General features: G+C 42.2%; 1 protein-coding gene across 2 annotated transcripts in view; it reads left to right on the plus strand.

Moving 5' to 3' along the window:
* LOC124593035 (lysine--tRNA ligase) overlaps positions 1–18,303 on the plus strand; it is an 84,662-nt gene that overhangs the window by 2,801 nt on the left and 63,558 nt on the right. For both annotated transcript variants that reach the window (XM_047131893.1, XM_047131892.1), the window contains exons 3-5: positions 7,465–7,630; positions 10,326–10,606; positions 15,324–15,569. In XM_047131893.1, the coding sequence (XP_046987849.1) occupies positions 7,465–7,630; positions 10,326–10,606; positions 15,324–15,569 (693 nt within the window). The remainder of the gene's footprint in view (positions 1–7,464; positions 7,631–10,325; positions 10,607–15,323; positions 15,570–18,303) is intronic.

Raw genomic sequence — 18,303 nt, forward strand, 5'->3', positions numbered from 1 at the left:
TTGCTCTACTTGCATCAGGCATGAAGCATCAAGTATTTAGTGTTCATTATAAATTGTGCAAGCACATAGCGTCAGCTGTTAAGTGCTCTTCATGGACTTGATTTCAGATACAGTGCAGTGCACTCAAATGAGTAGTTGTCAGATGCCCATTTGCTGTATGGGTTAGCAGATGGTAATTACCATCGCACTGAAAATTTGTATTGTGATTCTGTAATGGGAGATAGGTAGAGGTGGACCAGTTTCTTGGCCTTCATGTTTTCTGCACCTAAAACCACAAGACTTCTATTTGTGAGGGCATTTGGAAGCTCTTGTGTACAGAACCCCAATCCAACATATTCAGTCTTCATGCTCATATTGTGGAAGTCTGTGAAACAGTATGCAATCCTTTCCTACATTTGCATTTCTCAGCTGTTCTCATAGCTGTCCTGAATGGAGCTGTGGCGAAAGAATAGAGTCATCAGCATTACTGTCTAAGCACAGCAGTCTCGTAAAGAAAAATGACCAGTACATCACAAAATTGAGTTCCTGTACTGTCATCAAAAGGCAAAAAAATAACCAGCAATACTAAAAAGTATAAAAGTACTTTCAGACAATCATTCTATTGTGATTTACAATGAGTCACAGTAGGCAGCTAATGACCCTAGAGATTTGTTAAGTCATCTTGTTTTACACCGTGAGCGGCAAGTAAAATATTTAATTGTCATGTATATTTGGGCATAGAGCTTGTCAGTGGTACATACAGTAGAACTTTGATTTTATATTCTCCGATTTTATGTTTTTTGCGACTCGACACCATAAATTCCTAACCCTGTGAAAAACCCATAAGATCAGTGCTAAAAATTCTCCGATGTTACATTTCTTCCTAGTAAGTTGTACCTCAGTTCTAAGTTCTTACTCAATGTCTCGCTTGACTTCATCCCATTTTCTTCCTGCTGACATTTGATGTGACTGAACAAGTTATAAGTGGCTCAAAAGAGATGGAATTAAGGGGATATTTTAGGCTGTTGTGGAGAGGGGAGATGTGAGAGAGGAAGTGCTGACGTAATCCACAGTCGATGTTGCCAACACAACTTGCAACATTTAGCTTCACTGCACAGTTATGGTACAGTTACCACTAAGTTCCAGCAGTAATGACAAGACAGTCAATGGGAAGTGTTCCAAACCTAGCCAATATGTGATGAAGGGGCCCAGCCATTACCTTTTCTTGTGCCACTTATAACTCAGTCTCTACTTTTTGCATGTATTTGCGATGTACTATGTTCAGCAGCAGTATCAATTGTCAACCTTTTAAATTCAGACACTGAGTCTCAGAAAATATGCTCACTCATAATCGAGGAAACTTAGCCTATTTCCAGCTAGTGAGCTCTTATTGGCTGGCGACTTGTTAAGTTACCCAAAAGCCTGCACAGCCCCCAGCCCACACTAACAAACATAATGAGCTCACCTACTGGATCTGTGGAGAGGGGGAAGTGGCCCTCCAGTGATAGAGGAGTGCAAGTAGAGGTGAAAGCATTTTGTGAAGTGCTGAAAATATGATTTCCTTGCAGATTGTTATGACAGAGATGTCACATGGAAATAGAACAAGGGTTTTGCCATAGCACATTTTAAAGACTTTCGTGTGGAAATCTGACATGATACAGTTTCAACAACTACATACCCTACTCATATATATACTTTGCACCACACGCTGTAGACAGTAAAGATTGGCAATAGTGATAGAGGGCATGAAGCAAAACTGTAGCACCTGAGCTTCCTTTCAAATTTACATTTGGCACAGTGTACAGAAATTCACTGAGCAGATTTATAATAGGCTTGTAACATTAACTGGGGAAGTAAACTCATTTTTTCATGTTTCTCTCACCAAGCACTCACGGTGCTGAGTGTACGAAGTTTGTCTCTTAAGAAAAGCATTAAATAATGATAGCAATTGTGATAAAGTATGTCATTAAGCAGATGTCCACATTTATGCTTATGGTTTAACCACTTAGCTGCTGTTATGTTTTTTGTTCTTCATTTAAGTCAACATGTTCATCATTTTTTGCTTTTTTTCTGGGTGAGCACAAAGGATCATCTCTCAAAAACATGTTTTGTAATCGTGTGTGCCAATTACATGTGATTTTGATTATGTTTTGGGGGTTTTAACATATTCCTCAATTTTTCACTTTCCTCAAATTTGAGTTTTTTAAGTCTGGACCACACGAAAATGTAAAGTAGGGGTTTCACTGTACTACGTACTTCCATATTAAATGATGTGAATGTCAGTTGTAAGATGACTGTGATGTCAAAACTAATGTGGATCTCTGCAGTACCCAAGTTGTCATCATAAATGTTGCAGCTATTAAATGCTGAATAGACCTACTTCCTGGTCAAATTGTATGCTACTGTTACTGTTCCATATTTCTATTCCATGATAGTAATATCCAGTGCGACCAGGAATTGTGAACATTCGACAGCTTTAACATGTACAAATGATGACCAATGAAATGCAGAGATTTTATAATTGACACACGTCATTTGATATGTACATGCCTAACATAGGCCACTGACAATGAACTTTATGCTTCAATGGCAATGAAATATTTACTTGCAGTTGATGTTCTGCAGCACCGTGTCTTTTAATAAGTACTTACAAGCTGCAGAACATCAAACGTACTAGTTCCTGCCACTAGAGATTTCGTAGTCTGTCTCAAAGAAGCAGCAAGTGTCACATCCAATTTTTCCCTCACTTCACCTCGACTCAAAGGTAGGGTGAAAGATAAGGTTAAATTTCACTGATGGGATAGCCCCATTGATTGACTGATTGATTGATTGACACAGGAAGACAAAACAACAGTGGTAGTAGCCTGCGCCTGTGCTCTCCCCCGCCATTGTGTGTAAATTGTCATGGACAGCATTCTCCACGCTCGCCTGCATGCCCGGTGTTTGTGAAAGAAAGGAGGATTCAAGAGTACAAAATCTTAGTTCGGCTCACCTACACTGAGGCTCGTCAAAAATATGACCGGCTCCATCCCATGTCTATTGACTTCTACTTTTGCTTCAGTTACATCCATTCCCCCTCCTCTTCACAGCCCCATCCCATTTGACCCATGCCTTCAACCTCCTCCTCCTCCCTCTCCCACTCCCCCTCCCCCTCCCCATCATTACCCATACCCACCCCTTGGGTGCTGTTCCCCCTCCCCCACCAGAGAAGTTCTCCCCTCCTTCGGCGGCCGCGGCTGCCGGTACTACTGGAGCTTCCTCATGGGACGCCTCTTCTCGGCACCCCCAAAAGGCGATCTGCTGCTCCACATCGGCAGCGTGATCCGCGGGCGGTGGGCGCCAAGATTGCCCGGTGTAATTCCGTGCCCGTCCTCGCTGAAGTCGTCTGCCCTTCTCTTCCTTCCCAAGAGAAGATGCAGAAACACAAGAACAAGGGTGAGGCCGCTCTGGTGGCCCCTGAGGTGCAGCCTTCCCCTCCTCCAGTCAATGAACCAACAGTGTCTGACCCCACCTATACGGATATTACTCCATCCTTATCGTCGGTGACGATGGCGACTCGACGGCGTGACCAACTCTGGTCCGTTCACTTCTCATTTGGACTCCGGCTTGAGAATCCTCCAATGGAATTGTAATGGATATTTGAATCACCTTCCAGAGTTGCAGCCCCTTCTTTCCTTCTACTCTGCTGCTTGTATTGCACTCCAGGAGACCCATTTTGTCAGTTCTTACTCACCTGCCCTTCATGGGTTCCACGCTTTCTGTTAGAACCGAATTGGCCCCTTGCGGGCTTCTGGTGGTGTTTGCACCTTGGTCTGCAAGGACATTGTTAGTAAATGGGTTCCCCTCTATACCACTCTGGAAGCCATTGCTGTCAGGGTACATCTGACCACGCCAATCACAATCTGTAATCTCTACCTCCCACCTGACAGGCCACCCACATCCCTTGCCCTACCACCCTTCTTCAACAACTCCCTTCTCCCTTCCCAGGTTTCCCCCGTCGGAAGATGGTCCCTTGGTGGACTCCGGAAATTGCTGCAGCCATAAAAGACCTTCCGTGCTCTTCGACACTTCAAGCGGCACCCTTCTACTGCTCTTCTTCTGGTCTTTAAATGACTCCGCACCTGGGCCCACTACCCAATCATATTTCAGAAACGGGTTTGTTGGGAACAATATGTAGCTGTGATAGGACCACACACATCCTCTTCACAAGTCTGGGCGAAACTCAGGCGAATTTTTGGCCATCATCCTCCCACCGGGGTTGCAGGAATTTCTGTGCATGGTGTTGTCCTTACCGATCCTCACTTTGTAGCAGAAAATTTTGCTCAACACTTAGCTCAAGCTTCGGCATCAGCTCAGTATCCACCCACGTTCATTCTCCTGAAAGAGTGCTCAGAACGACTGCCTTTGTCTTCTGTTTCTCGCTGCTCGGAGCCCTATAATGCCCCATTCAGTGAGTGGGAATTCGCCAGTGCCCTCGCCCTTTGTCCCAACTCAGCTCCTGGACCGGATCGGATACATAACCAAATGCTCCAACACTTATCGGTAGCTGGCCACCATAGTATACTGACTCTCTACAACTGTCTGTCAAGTGTGGAAATCTTTCCTACTTAGTGGCAGGAAAGCATTCTTGTTCCGGTGTTGAAGCCAGGGAAGCCACCTCTTCAGTTGGATAGCTACCATCCAATTAGCCTTACCAACATCCTCTGCAAGCTCCTCCAACGCATGGTGAGTCAGCGGCTGTTTTGGATCCTTGAATTACGCGACCTTTTGTCATCAACTCAAAGTGGTTTTCGCTGTGGCCGCTTAACGGTGGATAACTTGGTCCACCTGGAGTCTGCTATCCGGTCAGCTTTTGCCCATCGGCAACACATTGCAATCTTCTTTGATCTGCATAAAGCCAAAGCCTATGACGCCACCTGGCACCACCACATCCTCACCACCCTTCACGAATGGGGCCTTTGTGGCGCTGTGCCCATTTTTATCCATAACTTCTTTTCTTGTCGCTCTTTTCAGGTCAAAGTTGGCTTCTCCTACAGCACTCCCCATCAGCAAGAAAATTGGGTTTCGCGTTGAGTGTCCGTCTCTTTCTCTTGTCCATTAATAGTCTGGTGACAGCTGTATGTGTTCCTCTCTTTGTATGCTGACGATTTTTGTATCTACGTCACTTCCTCCGTAATGGGTGCTGCAGAACGCTGTCTACAGGGGGCAATCTGGCGAGTGCACTCATGGAATCTCTCCCATGGCTTTCAGTTTTTGGCGGCCAAGTCATGTGTCATGCATTTCTGCCGTCGCCGTACATTCCACCCCCATCCGGAACTGTTCCTAGATTACCAGCCCCTTGAGGTGGTGGAGATCCATCACTTCTTATGTCTGGTCTTCGATGCCCAATTGACATGGCACTCTCATCTTTGCCAGCTGAAGAGGACGTGCTGGTCCCATCTCAATGTTCTTAGGTGTCTGTGCAATACTACCTGGGGTGCAGACCGCTCTGTTCTCCTGCGATGGTATCAAGCATTTGTCCAGTCTCGTTTAGACTATGGAAGTCCTCTCTGTGGTTCTGCGTCGCCTTCGACGTTGCAGATACTAGACCCCATCCACCACTGTGGGGTCCGTCTTGCGACTGGTGCCTTCCGGACTAGCCCCATACTTTGCCTTCTCGCAGAGGTGGGGATTCCACCACTGCGAGTTTTGTGCCAACAACAGCTGATATCTTATGCGCTCTGCATTCGCTGCACCCTGATTGTGGTCTCCTTTATCCAGACACGGAGATCACGCTGCCGCAGCGGTGGCCACGATGTGGGATTACCATGGCTGTCCCCATTCAGTCACTCTTTTCTGAGCTCCTGCAATTCCCTTTACCGCCTCTTTTCTCCACTCATACATGTATTACCCCTCTGTGGTGCATCTCCCGGCCACAGCTCTGTCTTGATCTCTGTCGATTCACAGGTTTCTGTCCCTCCGATGACTCTTCACCACCAGTTATACTGTCTCCTCAGTTCTTTTCAGGGATCAGAAGTGATCTGCACTGATGACTCCGTAGTTGCTGGCCGCACTGGTTTTGCTTACACCTATGGGCGGCGCATGGAACTTCATTCCTTGCCAGATGGCTGTAGTGTTTTTACTGCAGAATTGGTAGCCATCTTGTGCACACTGGACCATATCCACTCCTGCTCAGGACTATCCTTCACTATCTGTAGTGACTCATTGAGCGGTTTGCAGGCTATCGCCCAGTGCTTTCCTCGTCACCCATTGGTCATCGCTATCCAGGACTCCATTTTTCTCCTTGCTCAACGTGGATGTTCGGTGGTTTTCATTTGGACCTCAGGCCATGTTTGAATACCTGGCAATGAACTAGCCGATCGACTGGCTAAATTAGCTACCGGGCCATCTCTTGCTATTGGCATTCCGGAAATAGACATTCGTTCGGCAACACGTCGTCAGATTTTGGACCTTTGGGATGCAGAATGGCGCACTCTTTCTTCACTGGACAGGCTCTGGGCGATTAAGGAATCTGCAACTCCGTGGCGGTCCTCCTTACGGGCCTCTGTCGTCCTATGCCGGCTCCACATCGGCCATAATTGGCTGACTCATGGTTATCTCCTCCGTCGTAAGGACCCCCATCTCTGTCATCGTGGATTGATGTTGACTGTGGCTCACCCCTTATAGGACTGTCCCAACTTAGCTGCCCTCCAACGGACTTTTAGCTTCCCAGACTCGCTACCCCTGATGTTGGCTGACACTGCCTCAGCGGCGGATCTTGTTTTACGTTTTATTCGTGATAGAGGTTTTTATCGCATTATTTAAGGGAGAGACCTTCCACCTTATCGATGAGTAGAGGGGATGGCAGGCCCTTTTGCTCCCCCCTTTGCCCCGACTGGATTGGCTTCAACTGGGCTTGGTGGTTCAACCCGGCCCTCTGCCTTCCCACTCTTTTCCTTATGGGGTCTGTTATGTCTTGAGCGTCTCTCTTGTCTCCTGTGCTTCTCCCTTCAGGCCGCTGTCATTAGTCACTTTCTTTCCCTCACCTCTTCTTCTGCCCTTTTCCTTTCTTCCCTGTCAATAGTTTATCTTTTCATAGACATTGTAGTTCCCTCTTCTAATATGGGATTTTATCGGTTTTAGTTAATCCGAGGTCGGAGGGACTGATGACCGTGTAGTTTGGTCTCTCTCACTCACACACACACACTCTGCTTTGAGAAGTCGCATTAACAAAAATATTAATATTCTCTATAAAGATGATACAAGGCTTAATATATTTGCACCACATGTACCAACAAAGCAAAAGCTTATTTTGATACCAGTGCCATCTGTGTGCGTAACAGAGAAGTTTTCTCCTTGCCCTAAAATTACATGTGAAACACTGTCACAGCCTTGTATTTGATGCATTATTTAATACTGAGCATTGTGATTTTCCTCCAGTTATTGTTAGTAATTGTGTAGAAAAAATGTAACTTGGTGTAATGTTTTTTTCTATGTAATTTCCAGGAATACTTCCGTTTAAGAACACAAGCTGTTACACAATTGAAGCAAAGTGATGAACATCCATATCCCCACAAATTTCATGTTTCTATATCCTTAGAAGAGTTTGTAGAAAAATACAGTGCTGTTAATGATGGAGAAATCTTGGAGAACATTGAACTTAGTGTTGCAGGTAATTTTTTTCCCCCTTTTAATTCCACTTATTAATGAATAGCACAGTCATTTATTCATTTCTCCACTGTCATAGATGATCTAATTGCCATAACTGATGTGGACAAATGTCAAGCCAACAGTGTAGTTAAAGAAGAATGTAGATAGCACTGCCAAATTGTATGAAGGGAGAGTATGAACTGTGGCACTTTGAGCATGAAATGATAACTGAGAAACCTGTGGCAAAGTTACTGAGATTGAGATTGTTGTAATAATAGATTTCCTTGAAACTTCCTGGCAGGTTAAAACTGTGTATCGGACTGAGACTTGAACTCAGGACCTTTGCCTTTCACGGGCAAGTGCTCTACTTGAGCTACCCAAGCACGACTCACGCCCCATCCTCGCAGCTTCAATTCTGCCAGTACCTCGTCTTCTACCTTCCAAACTTCACAGAAGCTTTCGTGCGAACCTTGCAGAACTAGCACTCCTGGAAGAAAGGATATTGTGGAGACATGGTTTAGCCACAGCCTGGGGGCTGTTTCCAGAATGAGATTTTCAGTCTTTATAACACTTGCCCACTAAAGGCAAAGGTTCCGAGTTCGACTTTTGGCCCGGCACACAGTTTTAATCTGCCAGGAAGTTTCATATCAGCGCACACTCTGCTGCAAAGTGAAAATCTCATTCTGGAAGCATCCCCCCAGGCTGTGGCTAAGCCATGTCTCCACAATATCCTTTCTTCCAGGAGTGCTAGTTCTGCAAGGTACGCAAGAGAGCTTCTGTGAAGTTCGGAACGTAGGAGATGAGGTACTGGCAGAATTGAAGCTGGGAGGACGGTGTGTGAGTTGTGCTTGGGTAGCTCAAAGGTAAAGAACTCGCACGCGAAAGGCAAAGGTCACGAGTTCGAGTCTCGGTCCGGCACACAGTTTTAATCTGCCAGGAAGTTTCATATCAGCACATACTCCGCTGCAGAGTGAAAATCTCATTCTAATAGATTTCCTTGTTTGCGCTTATTGACTGTGATTGTCACGTGTTTACTAAAGGGGGACCTTGAGATAGATTTGTTGAGCATCAATTCTAATGCATTAGTTGTAAGATATCGTAAGTGACTAGACAACCCATTCAACATAATAGTATCTTAGGCCTTCTGATAAATAACAAAACATATGTTTAATTCCAAACATACAGTTCCACAGAGGCTGTAAGTCTTTTAGCTTCAACAAAATTGACATATTAGACTCTTCTTGTTTAAGATAGTATTAAAAATGGTTATGAATTATAAGAATCCATTGTAATTTAATAACAAAGTAAAAAGCTGTTAATAAAGGCACAAAAATTACAGGCACAATAGAAACCAAAATTTTGTTGATAAATCGAGGTTAAGAAACCAGAATGACTCCAAAAAGAACTATTTGAAAACTGTTAAAGAACGGAAAAAGTCTTTTTCTGTAGAGCTAGCTAAGAATATCAAGAAGCTGTGCTTATTCGCGAAATTAGTGGGTCCAATAAAATCGTCCCTTCAGTCGATCAAACAAGTGCTGAGATGAGTAGTAACAAACTGAAAATTCATTTCTTGCAATCAGCTTGACAGAATTAATTCAGGGAGACCATTCTCAAAAGCTTGTGCCCATTGTGAAGATGCAATCAAACTTGTAGATGTTGCTGTATCATTAAACTTGTTCCAAACAAAAAATTTAGGCCATTAATGACAAGTGGGAACTTGTGCTAAACTGGGACTTGGACCATGACAACTACCTTGAGCATCCAGTGCTTCTCTAATTATATTACCAGACACACCTTTTGCAGTGTTTTTAAACTTCAAAGTTCCTCAATCTCTCCAATTTCATCTCATTTACAACCACGAGGTCATAGTGAGATTAAAATACTAAACCTACTCATTTTCATGAGGGTGCTGGACTCACTGTGTTGTAGGGAGCCCTCCATGGAGTTCAGAAAGAATTAGGAGCAGTTGGTTGCTGGTTGAAACTTTCAACCAGTGTTTGAACTTCCGTTTCTCAGTTGGAAGATTGTTGCTCGTTAAACTTAGGTATTTGCATTTGAGACCTATTTGGACACAGTTGTAACTTGTCAGGAACTAAAACAGTGTTTTCATATTTGCTCTGATGTTATAAGACCATATATTTTGTAACATACTTTTATAAGCAGAGCCTTATGCTTTGTGGGTTTTTAAATTTTGCTTGCTATTTTAGAACAGTTGTCAAAAATGTGACACACACAACAATGTGTGGTCTCTTCAGTTATTGTTATTAGTTTTGTTGTATTTTCTATGCTGTGCTATCTATGAGACTTATTTGGTATCCTTTTGATAGTTGGTAGCTTTATAGTATCTGTTTCAATCTGCTGTTTGTGAGAAAGAACATATGGACATAAAAAATTTTCTTTTAACATCTGCATATGTAATGAAAATTCCACAGTAACCCAGAACTTTTAACTCATGATAGTTGCTGGCCTTACTTCTGACATAGTATGTGTCATGAGTGATGTGCTCTGTACTGTGGCAATTCAGTGCCTTGGTTTTATTATTGTGTACTTGAACTAATGAAATGATATATATATTAGTTTATGGACATCCTGCAGCCTGTCACTTTAGGCAGTTGAAGTCTTCAGCATTTATTATTAAGATATATTTTAGTTTCTCCAAGGTGTGACATTTGTGACAATTTCTCCAAAAACACTACTTTGTTTTTTCTTTCCTGCAGGGCGTGTTCATGCTATCAGAGAATCTGGAGCGAAGTTAATATTCTATGACCTGAGGGGGGAAGGTGTGAAAATTCAAGTTATGGCAAATGCAAAATTGTATTCCTCTGAAGAAAAGTTCATTGAGGATACAGGTAAAATAAGACGTGGTGATATTGTTGGCTGTGTTGGGTCTCCAGGTAAAACCAAGAAGGGCGAACTCTCAATAATACCAAAACAAATTAAACTGTTGTCTCCATGTCTTCATATGCTGCCACATCTACACTTTGGTTTAAAGGACAAGGTGAGACTAAAGTAAATGGCTTTCACAAGATTATAGAAAATTGCATATAGCCCTTAAAGGGGCTAGATTGTTATGAAATTTTGTGTGTAATGCATTGCCACTGTGTCCATTTGTGGAAAAAGGAAAAGGTCACTAAAACTTAATGCTTTTTTTTTTAGTAGGAATGTAAACTGCTTACATAGCCACCAAATGCTGTCAACTGCAGGGATATCACTCACCGTATGGTCATTCTGCTTGAAGATTTTTCTTTTTCTCGTGGTTTTTGTCATCATAGTGGTCTAAGGGTAGCGTCTTTGATTAATAATCAAAACGTCTTCGGTCCCAGGTTCGATCCCCGCCACTGCCTAAATTTTGATAAATAATCAGCATTGGCGGCCGAAGACTTCCGGCATAAGAAGCCGGCCTCATTCTGCCAACGGCCTTGTCAAAGAGGGCGGAGGAGCGGATAGAGGTTCAGGGCACTCTCTTGTCCTAGGGGTGGGAAATTGCCCCTAAAGACGGAAGAATCAGCAATGATCAACGACATGAGGATGCAGAAGGCAATGGAAACCACTGCATTAAAGACACGTAACGTGTATCCACAGGACATGTGGCCTGTAATTCGAGAAGTGTCATGATGATCTCTCCATTGGCAAAAGATTCCGGAATAGTCCCCCATTCGGATCTCCGGGAGGGGACTGCCAAGGGGGAGGTTACCATGAGAAAAAGATTGAATAATCAACGAAAGGATAACGTTCTATGAGTCGGGGCGTGGAATGTCAGAAGCTTGAACGTGGTAGGGAAACTAGAAAATCTGAAAAGGGAAATGCAAAGGCTCAATCTAGATATAGTAGGCGTCAGTGAAGTGAAGTGGAAGGAAGACAAGGATTTCTGGTCAGATGAGTATCGGGTAATATCAACAGCAGCAGAAAATGGTATAACAGGTGTAGGATTCGTTATGAATAGGAAGGTAGGGCAGAGGGTGTGTTACTGTGAACAGTTCAGTGACCGGGTTGTTCTAATTAGAATCGCAGCAGACCAACACCGACAACGATAGTTCAGGTATACATGCCGACTTCGCAAGCTGAAGATGAACAGATAGAGAAAGTGTATGAGGATATTGAAAGGGTAATGCAGTATGTAAAGAGGGACGAAAATGTAATAGTCATGGGCGACTGGAATGCAGTTGTAGGGGAAGGAGTAGAAGAAAAGGTTACAGGAGAATATGGGCTTGGGACAAGGAATGAAAGAGGAGAAAGACTAATTGAGTTCTGTAACAAGTTTCAGCTAGTAATAGCGAATACCCTGTTCAAGAATCACAAGAGGAGGAGGTATACTTGGAAAAGGCCGGGAGATACGGGAAGATTTCAATTAGATTACATCATGGTCAGACAGAGATTCCTAAATCAGATACTGGATTGTAAGGCGTACCCAGGAGCAGATATAGACTCGGATCACAATATAGTAGTGATGAAGAGTAGGCTGAAGTTCAAGACATTGGTCAGGAAGAATCAATACGCAAAGATGTGGGATACGGAAGTACTAAGGAATGATGAGATACGTTTGAAGTTCTCTAACGCTATAGATACAACAATAAGGAATAGCGCAGTAGGCAGTACAGTTGAAGAGGAATGGACATATCTAAAAAGGGCCATCACAGAAGTTGGGAAGGAAAACATAGGCACAAAGAAGGTAGCTGCGAAGAAACCATGGGTAACAGAAGAAATACTTCAGTTGATTGATGAAAGGAGGAAGTACAAACATGTTCTGGGAAAATCAGGAATACAGAAATACAAGTCGCTGAGGAATGAAATAAATAGGAAGTGCAGGGAAGCTAAGACGAAATAGCTGCAGGAAAAATGTGAAGACATCGAAAAAGATATGATTGTCGGAAGGACAGACTCAGCATACAGGAAAGTAAAAACAACCTTTGGCGACATTAAAAACAATGGTGGTAACATTAAGAGTGCAACGGGAAATCCACTGTTAAATGCAGAGGAGAGAGCAGATAGGTGGAAAGAATACATTGAAAGCCTCTATGAGGGTGAAGATTTGTCTGATGTGATAGAAGAAGAAACAGGAGTCGATTTAGAAGAGATAGGAGATCCAGTATTAGAATCGGAATTTAAAAGAGCTTTGGAGGACTTAACGGTCAAATAAGGCAGAAGGGATAGATAACATTCCATCAGAATTTCTAAAATCATTGGGGGAAGTGGCAACAAAACGACTATTCACGTTGGTGTGTAGAATATATGAGTCTGGCGATATACCATCTGACTTTCGGAAAAGCATCATCTACACAATTCCAACGGCAAGAGCTGACAAGTGCGAGAATTATTGCACAATCAGCTTAACAGCTCACGCATCAAAGCTGCTTACAAGAATAATATACAGAAGAATGGAAAAGAAAATTGAGAATGCGCTAGGTGACAATCAGTTTGGCTTTAGGAAAAATAAAGGGACGAGAGAGGCAATTCTGACGTTACGGCTAATAATGGAAGCAAGGCTAAAGAAAAATCAAGATACTTTCATAGGATTTGTCAACCTGGAAAACGCGTTCGACAATATAAAATGGTGCAAGCTGTTCGAGATTCTGAAAAAAGTAGGGGTAAGCTATAGGGAGAGACGGGTCATATACAATATGTACAACAACCAAGAGGGAATAATAAGAGTGGACAATCAAGAACGAAGTGCTCGTATTAGGAAGGGTGTAAGACAAGGCTGTAGCCTCTCGCCCCTACTCTTCAATCTGTACATCGAGGAAGCAATGATGGAAATAAAAGAAAGGTTCAGGAGTGGAATTAAAATACAAGGTGAAAGGATATCAATGATATGATTCGCTGATGACATTGCTATCCTGAGTGAAAGTGAAGAAGAATTAAATGATCTGCTGAACTGAGAAAGACGAAGGTAATGAGAAGTAGTAGAAATGAGAACAGCGAGAAACTTAACATCAGGATTGATGGTCACGAAGTCAATGAAGTTAAGGAATTCTGCTACCTAGGCAGTAAAATAACCAATGACGGACGGAGCAAGGAGGATATCAAAAGCAGACTCGCTATGGCAAAAAAGTCATTTCTGGCCAAGAGAAGTCTACTAATATCAAATACCGGCCTTAATTTGAAGAAGAAATTTCAGAGGATGTACGTCTGGAGTACAGCATTGTATGGTAGTGAAATATGGACTGTGGGAAAACCGGAACAGAAGAGAATCGAAGCATTTGAGATGTGGTGTTATAGACGAGCTATAGACGAATGTTGAAAATTAGGTGGACTGATAAGGTAAGGAATGAGGAGGTTCTACGCAGAATTGGAGAGGAAAGGAATATGTGGAAAACACTGATAAGGAGAAGGGACGGGATGATAGGACATCAGCTAAGACATGAGGGAATGACTTCCATGGTACTAGAGGGAGCTGTAGAGGGCAAAAACTGTAGAGGAAGACAGAGATTGGAATACGTCAAGCAAATAATTGAGGACGTAGGTTGCAAGTGCTACTCTGAGATGAAGAGGTTAGCACAGGAAAGGAATTCGTGGCGGGCCACATCAAACCAGTCAGTAGACTGATGACAAAAAAAAAAGTTGACTTTCTTCTTCTTCTTCTTCTCTCCATCTCCCTATCTCTGTCACTCTATCTATCTCCATCTCTGACTGTCTATCTCCAGACATTTTTTTAAATACTCCAACTTCCTTTCCCAATTTTTCTCACACTCGTGCATTTTACTGCATTCAGCATTGGCGTGCTGTTCTCCCACCACCCTGCCTCCTTAGAAAGTTATTCCCGTCAGTATGTCATTATTTAATTACCAGTGAGACCACAGCCAGTCTCAGTCCGTGTTGTAAATCACGTCAGCTTACTTTTGTGACAGTATCTTATGCAAGACCATAACACATTATTTCCCCACATTTGTCAATTGACAATCTTTAACCTAACAAACTCGGTATCGGCAATATGTTAAGCCTTCAGCCCAACCCTCTCCTTCATTATTGTAGATTACTGTCAATCTTTTGGCTTACCAAGGACTTTCATGATTTTGTTGTATTCCTTAAATTGTGTTGAGTCTTACTTTGATTTTATATTTAACTTGTGGCTAGGGGTCCTGAATTACTTAGCCTCATCATATGCATGCCTCATAACCATACATTTTTCTTTTTGACTGCAAAAATAACTTATATTTTTTAAGATACTGGCATGCTAGTCAAATGTTGGAAGAGTGTAGTGTTAATCTGATTGTACTGGGATGAAGTGACAGTGATTATGGCTCTAAACTCATGCTAAGAAAGAGTGAAGATCAAATTACCATCCATCAATTATCAAGAAGGTTTCGCACCTTACCTGAGGCAAGTGCTGGAATAATTTAGCTGAGAAACTCGTGGCCAGTGTGTTGATAGGTATTAAAATCCTACCTCCTCTTCCTCCCCCATATTTAAAGTTGACTCCAAAAATAAAACATTCTAGTTTCCGTATTCAGGCTTTCAAATGCAAGATATGACAATAAAAAAGAACACGTACTACAACATGTAGGACATCTTTAGCAAAAGAAAATTATAGAAAATATTGACCATATGATAAAAAGTGCTGCTTCTTTCACAAAACTTCTATATGTTCGATTGGTTGTTGCACTGTGTGTGTAAATTTTCTTTTTTTCAGAACAGCTGTCCTGTACTCAGTGTTAGTAAAATCTAATTCTTGAGTTCAGGCTTGCATGTTTCTCATAACTTGTTTTTATTTTTAACAGGAAACTAGGTTTCGCCAGAGGTATCTTGATCTGATTCTGAATGAAAAAGTACGTCAGAAGTTTCATGTACGAGCACAAATTATTTCATATGTGAGGAGATTTTTAGATAATTTAGGATTTCTAGAAGTAGAAACTCCAATGATGAATATGATTGCTGGTGGTGCAACAGCTAAGCCATTTGTTACACATCATAATGAACTAAATATGGACCTGTACATGAGGATTGCACCTGAGCTTTACCTGAAGGTAAGAGGTAACAACACAGAAAAATAGATTGGAAAAATTTGTTTTCTGTGTACACTTTTACTTTATTCCATTGTAAAGATTATCCTTCTAGTACTGTTATGGTCATCTCCAATGCAGAAACATGAAATGCCCGATATTTTGTAATATTAATTATTGATGACACAGCTATGAAAATGAACTCCAAAACAGCTTCCACTTGATCACTCATTTCCAAAATCCATAAACTCAACAATCATGGACACCTCATTGTAGTTGGTTACTGCAATCCATTAAAAGAATTGTGACTCTTGTTGACAAACACCTCCATCCAACCAGCTGCCTGTGTTCTAGACTCCCAGGCACAAACCACTTCCTGCACTGTCTGTCAACCATCTCCACCCCATAATCACCTGGATCCATACTCCTTACTGTTATTGCCACCTCCTCATACACCAAGATCCCTTACGCTCATGACCATGCAGCTGTCAGATACTACCTCTCACAGCGTCCTTTTAACACCAAACCTATCCCCTCATTCTATAAATGTAACAAACCACATCCTCACTCATAGCTACTTCTCCTTTGAGTGGAAAATATACAAACCAATTTTCTGCATGGCCAAGGGCAATCATATGGCATCCTTACATGCCATCGTGTTTATAGATCATCCAGAACAGGGGCGTCCAAGAATTTGGCTCATGAACCGTGCATTGCCATGAGTGTCATATCGCTTAGCCTCACTGCGTGTTTCCTCCACCACTGCAGCACGCTGTCTGAGCTCGAGAAGGGGGAAACTATAAATGCACCGCATTTAAATGGCAGTGCAGTTGCACAGTGTGTTATTTGGTTTTACATTTCACAAGTTTTCGGTATTAATTATTTTTTGACACACTGAAGGCATAATATAATTTTTATCTGGTGCTAACTGTCGGCATACAGGCAGTTGCAAACAAATTCACAGATCTTCACACTCGAGTTGCAATGTAATTATGACTTAGTTTCGTAATCGAAAAAAGGTCTTTCACCCAAATACATTGATTGAAATATCCCTGCTGAAATGTGGGCTCAAGATGGCTTGCCATGAAGAGCAAAAAGGAGGTGTAAGAAAATCTTCAATACACTGCTGTGCTGTGAGATTGCTGCAGTGACAACCAAAGGGGTCCTACTATGAAATGAAATGGCTCCACAGACCATCACTCGTGCTTGTCGGGCCTTATGGTGGGTGACAGTCATGTTGGTGTTCCACCACTGTCTGGGGCATCCCCAGACAAGTCTTTGCTGGTCATCAGAGCTCAGTTCAAAGTGAGACTCATCACTGAAAACAATTCTACCCCAGTAAATGGTATTCCAGGCTGAAGAGATGTCTGGAGAAGTCGTGGATGAAGTTGAAATGCCATACTGACTGTCACCCACCTTTCAACCCGGCAACCAGGAGTGATGATCTGGGGTGCCTTTTCTTTTCACAGCAGGACCCCTTTGGTTGTCATCTGCGGTACCTGTATAGCATAGCGGTAAATCAATAATATTCTAAGCCTCCTTTTATTCCCCTTCACGACAAGCTACCTTGCCTCCCGAATCCAAAGATTGCTAGCTCAGCACTTCAAGGCGCAGACCTATACCTCTCAGTGGAGAATTTGGAAAAATTAGTCGTCGTACATTGTTTTCGAATAAAATAAAAAAAGCATCACAACAAGAAATTGTGTAGGGAATTCGTAGCCTAAGTTATATTACAATAAAATAAGTATATTCTGGACGAAAGTTGGGGGGGGGGGGGGCAGGGTGCAGTCAGCTCGGACAACTTCAGGCAGCCCACTAAAAGAATCTGTAAGAAACAAGCGAACTATAGAATGTAATGTCATCACATAACCCTTGTGCTCTCCACAAACCCGTCCCCAGTGTTTAGTATCTGAACTGGTTTTGAAAACTGAGTACCACCTGGATAAGCAGATTAGGCGATTTTTTACCATTTAAGCTATTGCTAAAATTTTGAGCGTTTTTTAAATAAGAAATGCAACCATTGCCTTAGAGGTGAAATTTTTGGTGAGTAAATCAAAGTGTTTTTTATACACTGATTGTATTTAATGTTGTTTGTAACAATGTTTACCATACCACTGCCTTGTGAAATGCTGAAATATTGCAACCTCAGAGTTCTACCTGTCTCTAAATGAGTACTCCAGTGTCAACAGTAAGTTGTTATGGTAATCTAATTACGTTATTATTGTAGTGCGTACATATTTTTAACCTACTATAACGCTAATGGATTAATCAAAATCGGTTTTCCTCTTCTTTCTTGTTACAAACTTATCCATAATTATAAACTATTATAACAGCACACCGCTAAAAACAGTTAACAGCAGTACTTACATTAAATTAAACTTCAAGTAAGAACTGCACTGATTAACAAAACAACTACTGGATTCAAGTATAGTCAACAATTTACAATGGTTGGTCTTGGTTAAAGTAGGGATAGATGATAACTGATTGTCCTATCTATATATAGATATTTAAGCCTGTTGATAGCCTTGTTGGCTGTCCATAGTGAGTATTGGTGCGTATGATTGAACATGAAAATACAATGACATTAAAAACCTTCGATTTGAAAGTCTGTACAGTCCACAGTTGGTGTGCCATTCAGGTAGAATCCCCATGGGCATTGAGGCAATCATTCTACTGAGACACCAGGTTGAAGATAGCTATTTGGTGAAATGTTGTGTTCTGCTACTTGAAGAAGTCTTTAACTGCATGCTGCATATCC

This window comes from Schistocerca americana, chromosome 2, assembly GCF_021461395.2.
Source record: "Schistocerca americana isolate TAMUIC-IGC-003095 chromosome 2, iqSchAmer2.1, whole genome shotgun sequence".
NCBI lineage: Eukaryota > Metazoa > Arthropoda > Insecta > Orthoptera > Acrididae > Schistocerca > Schistocerca americana.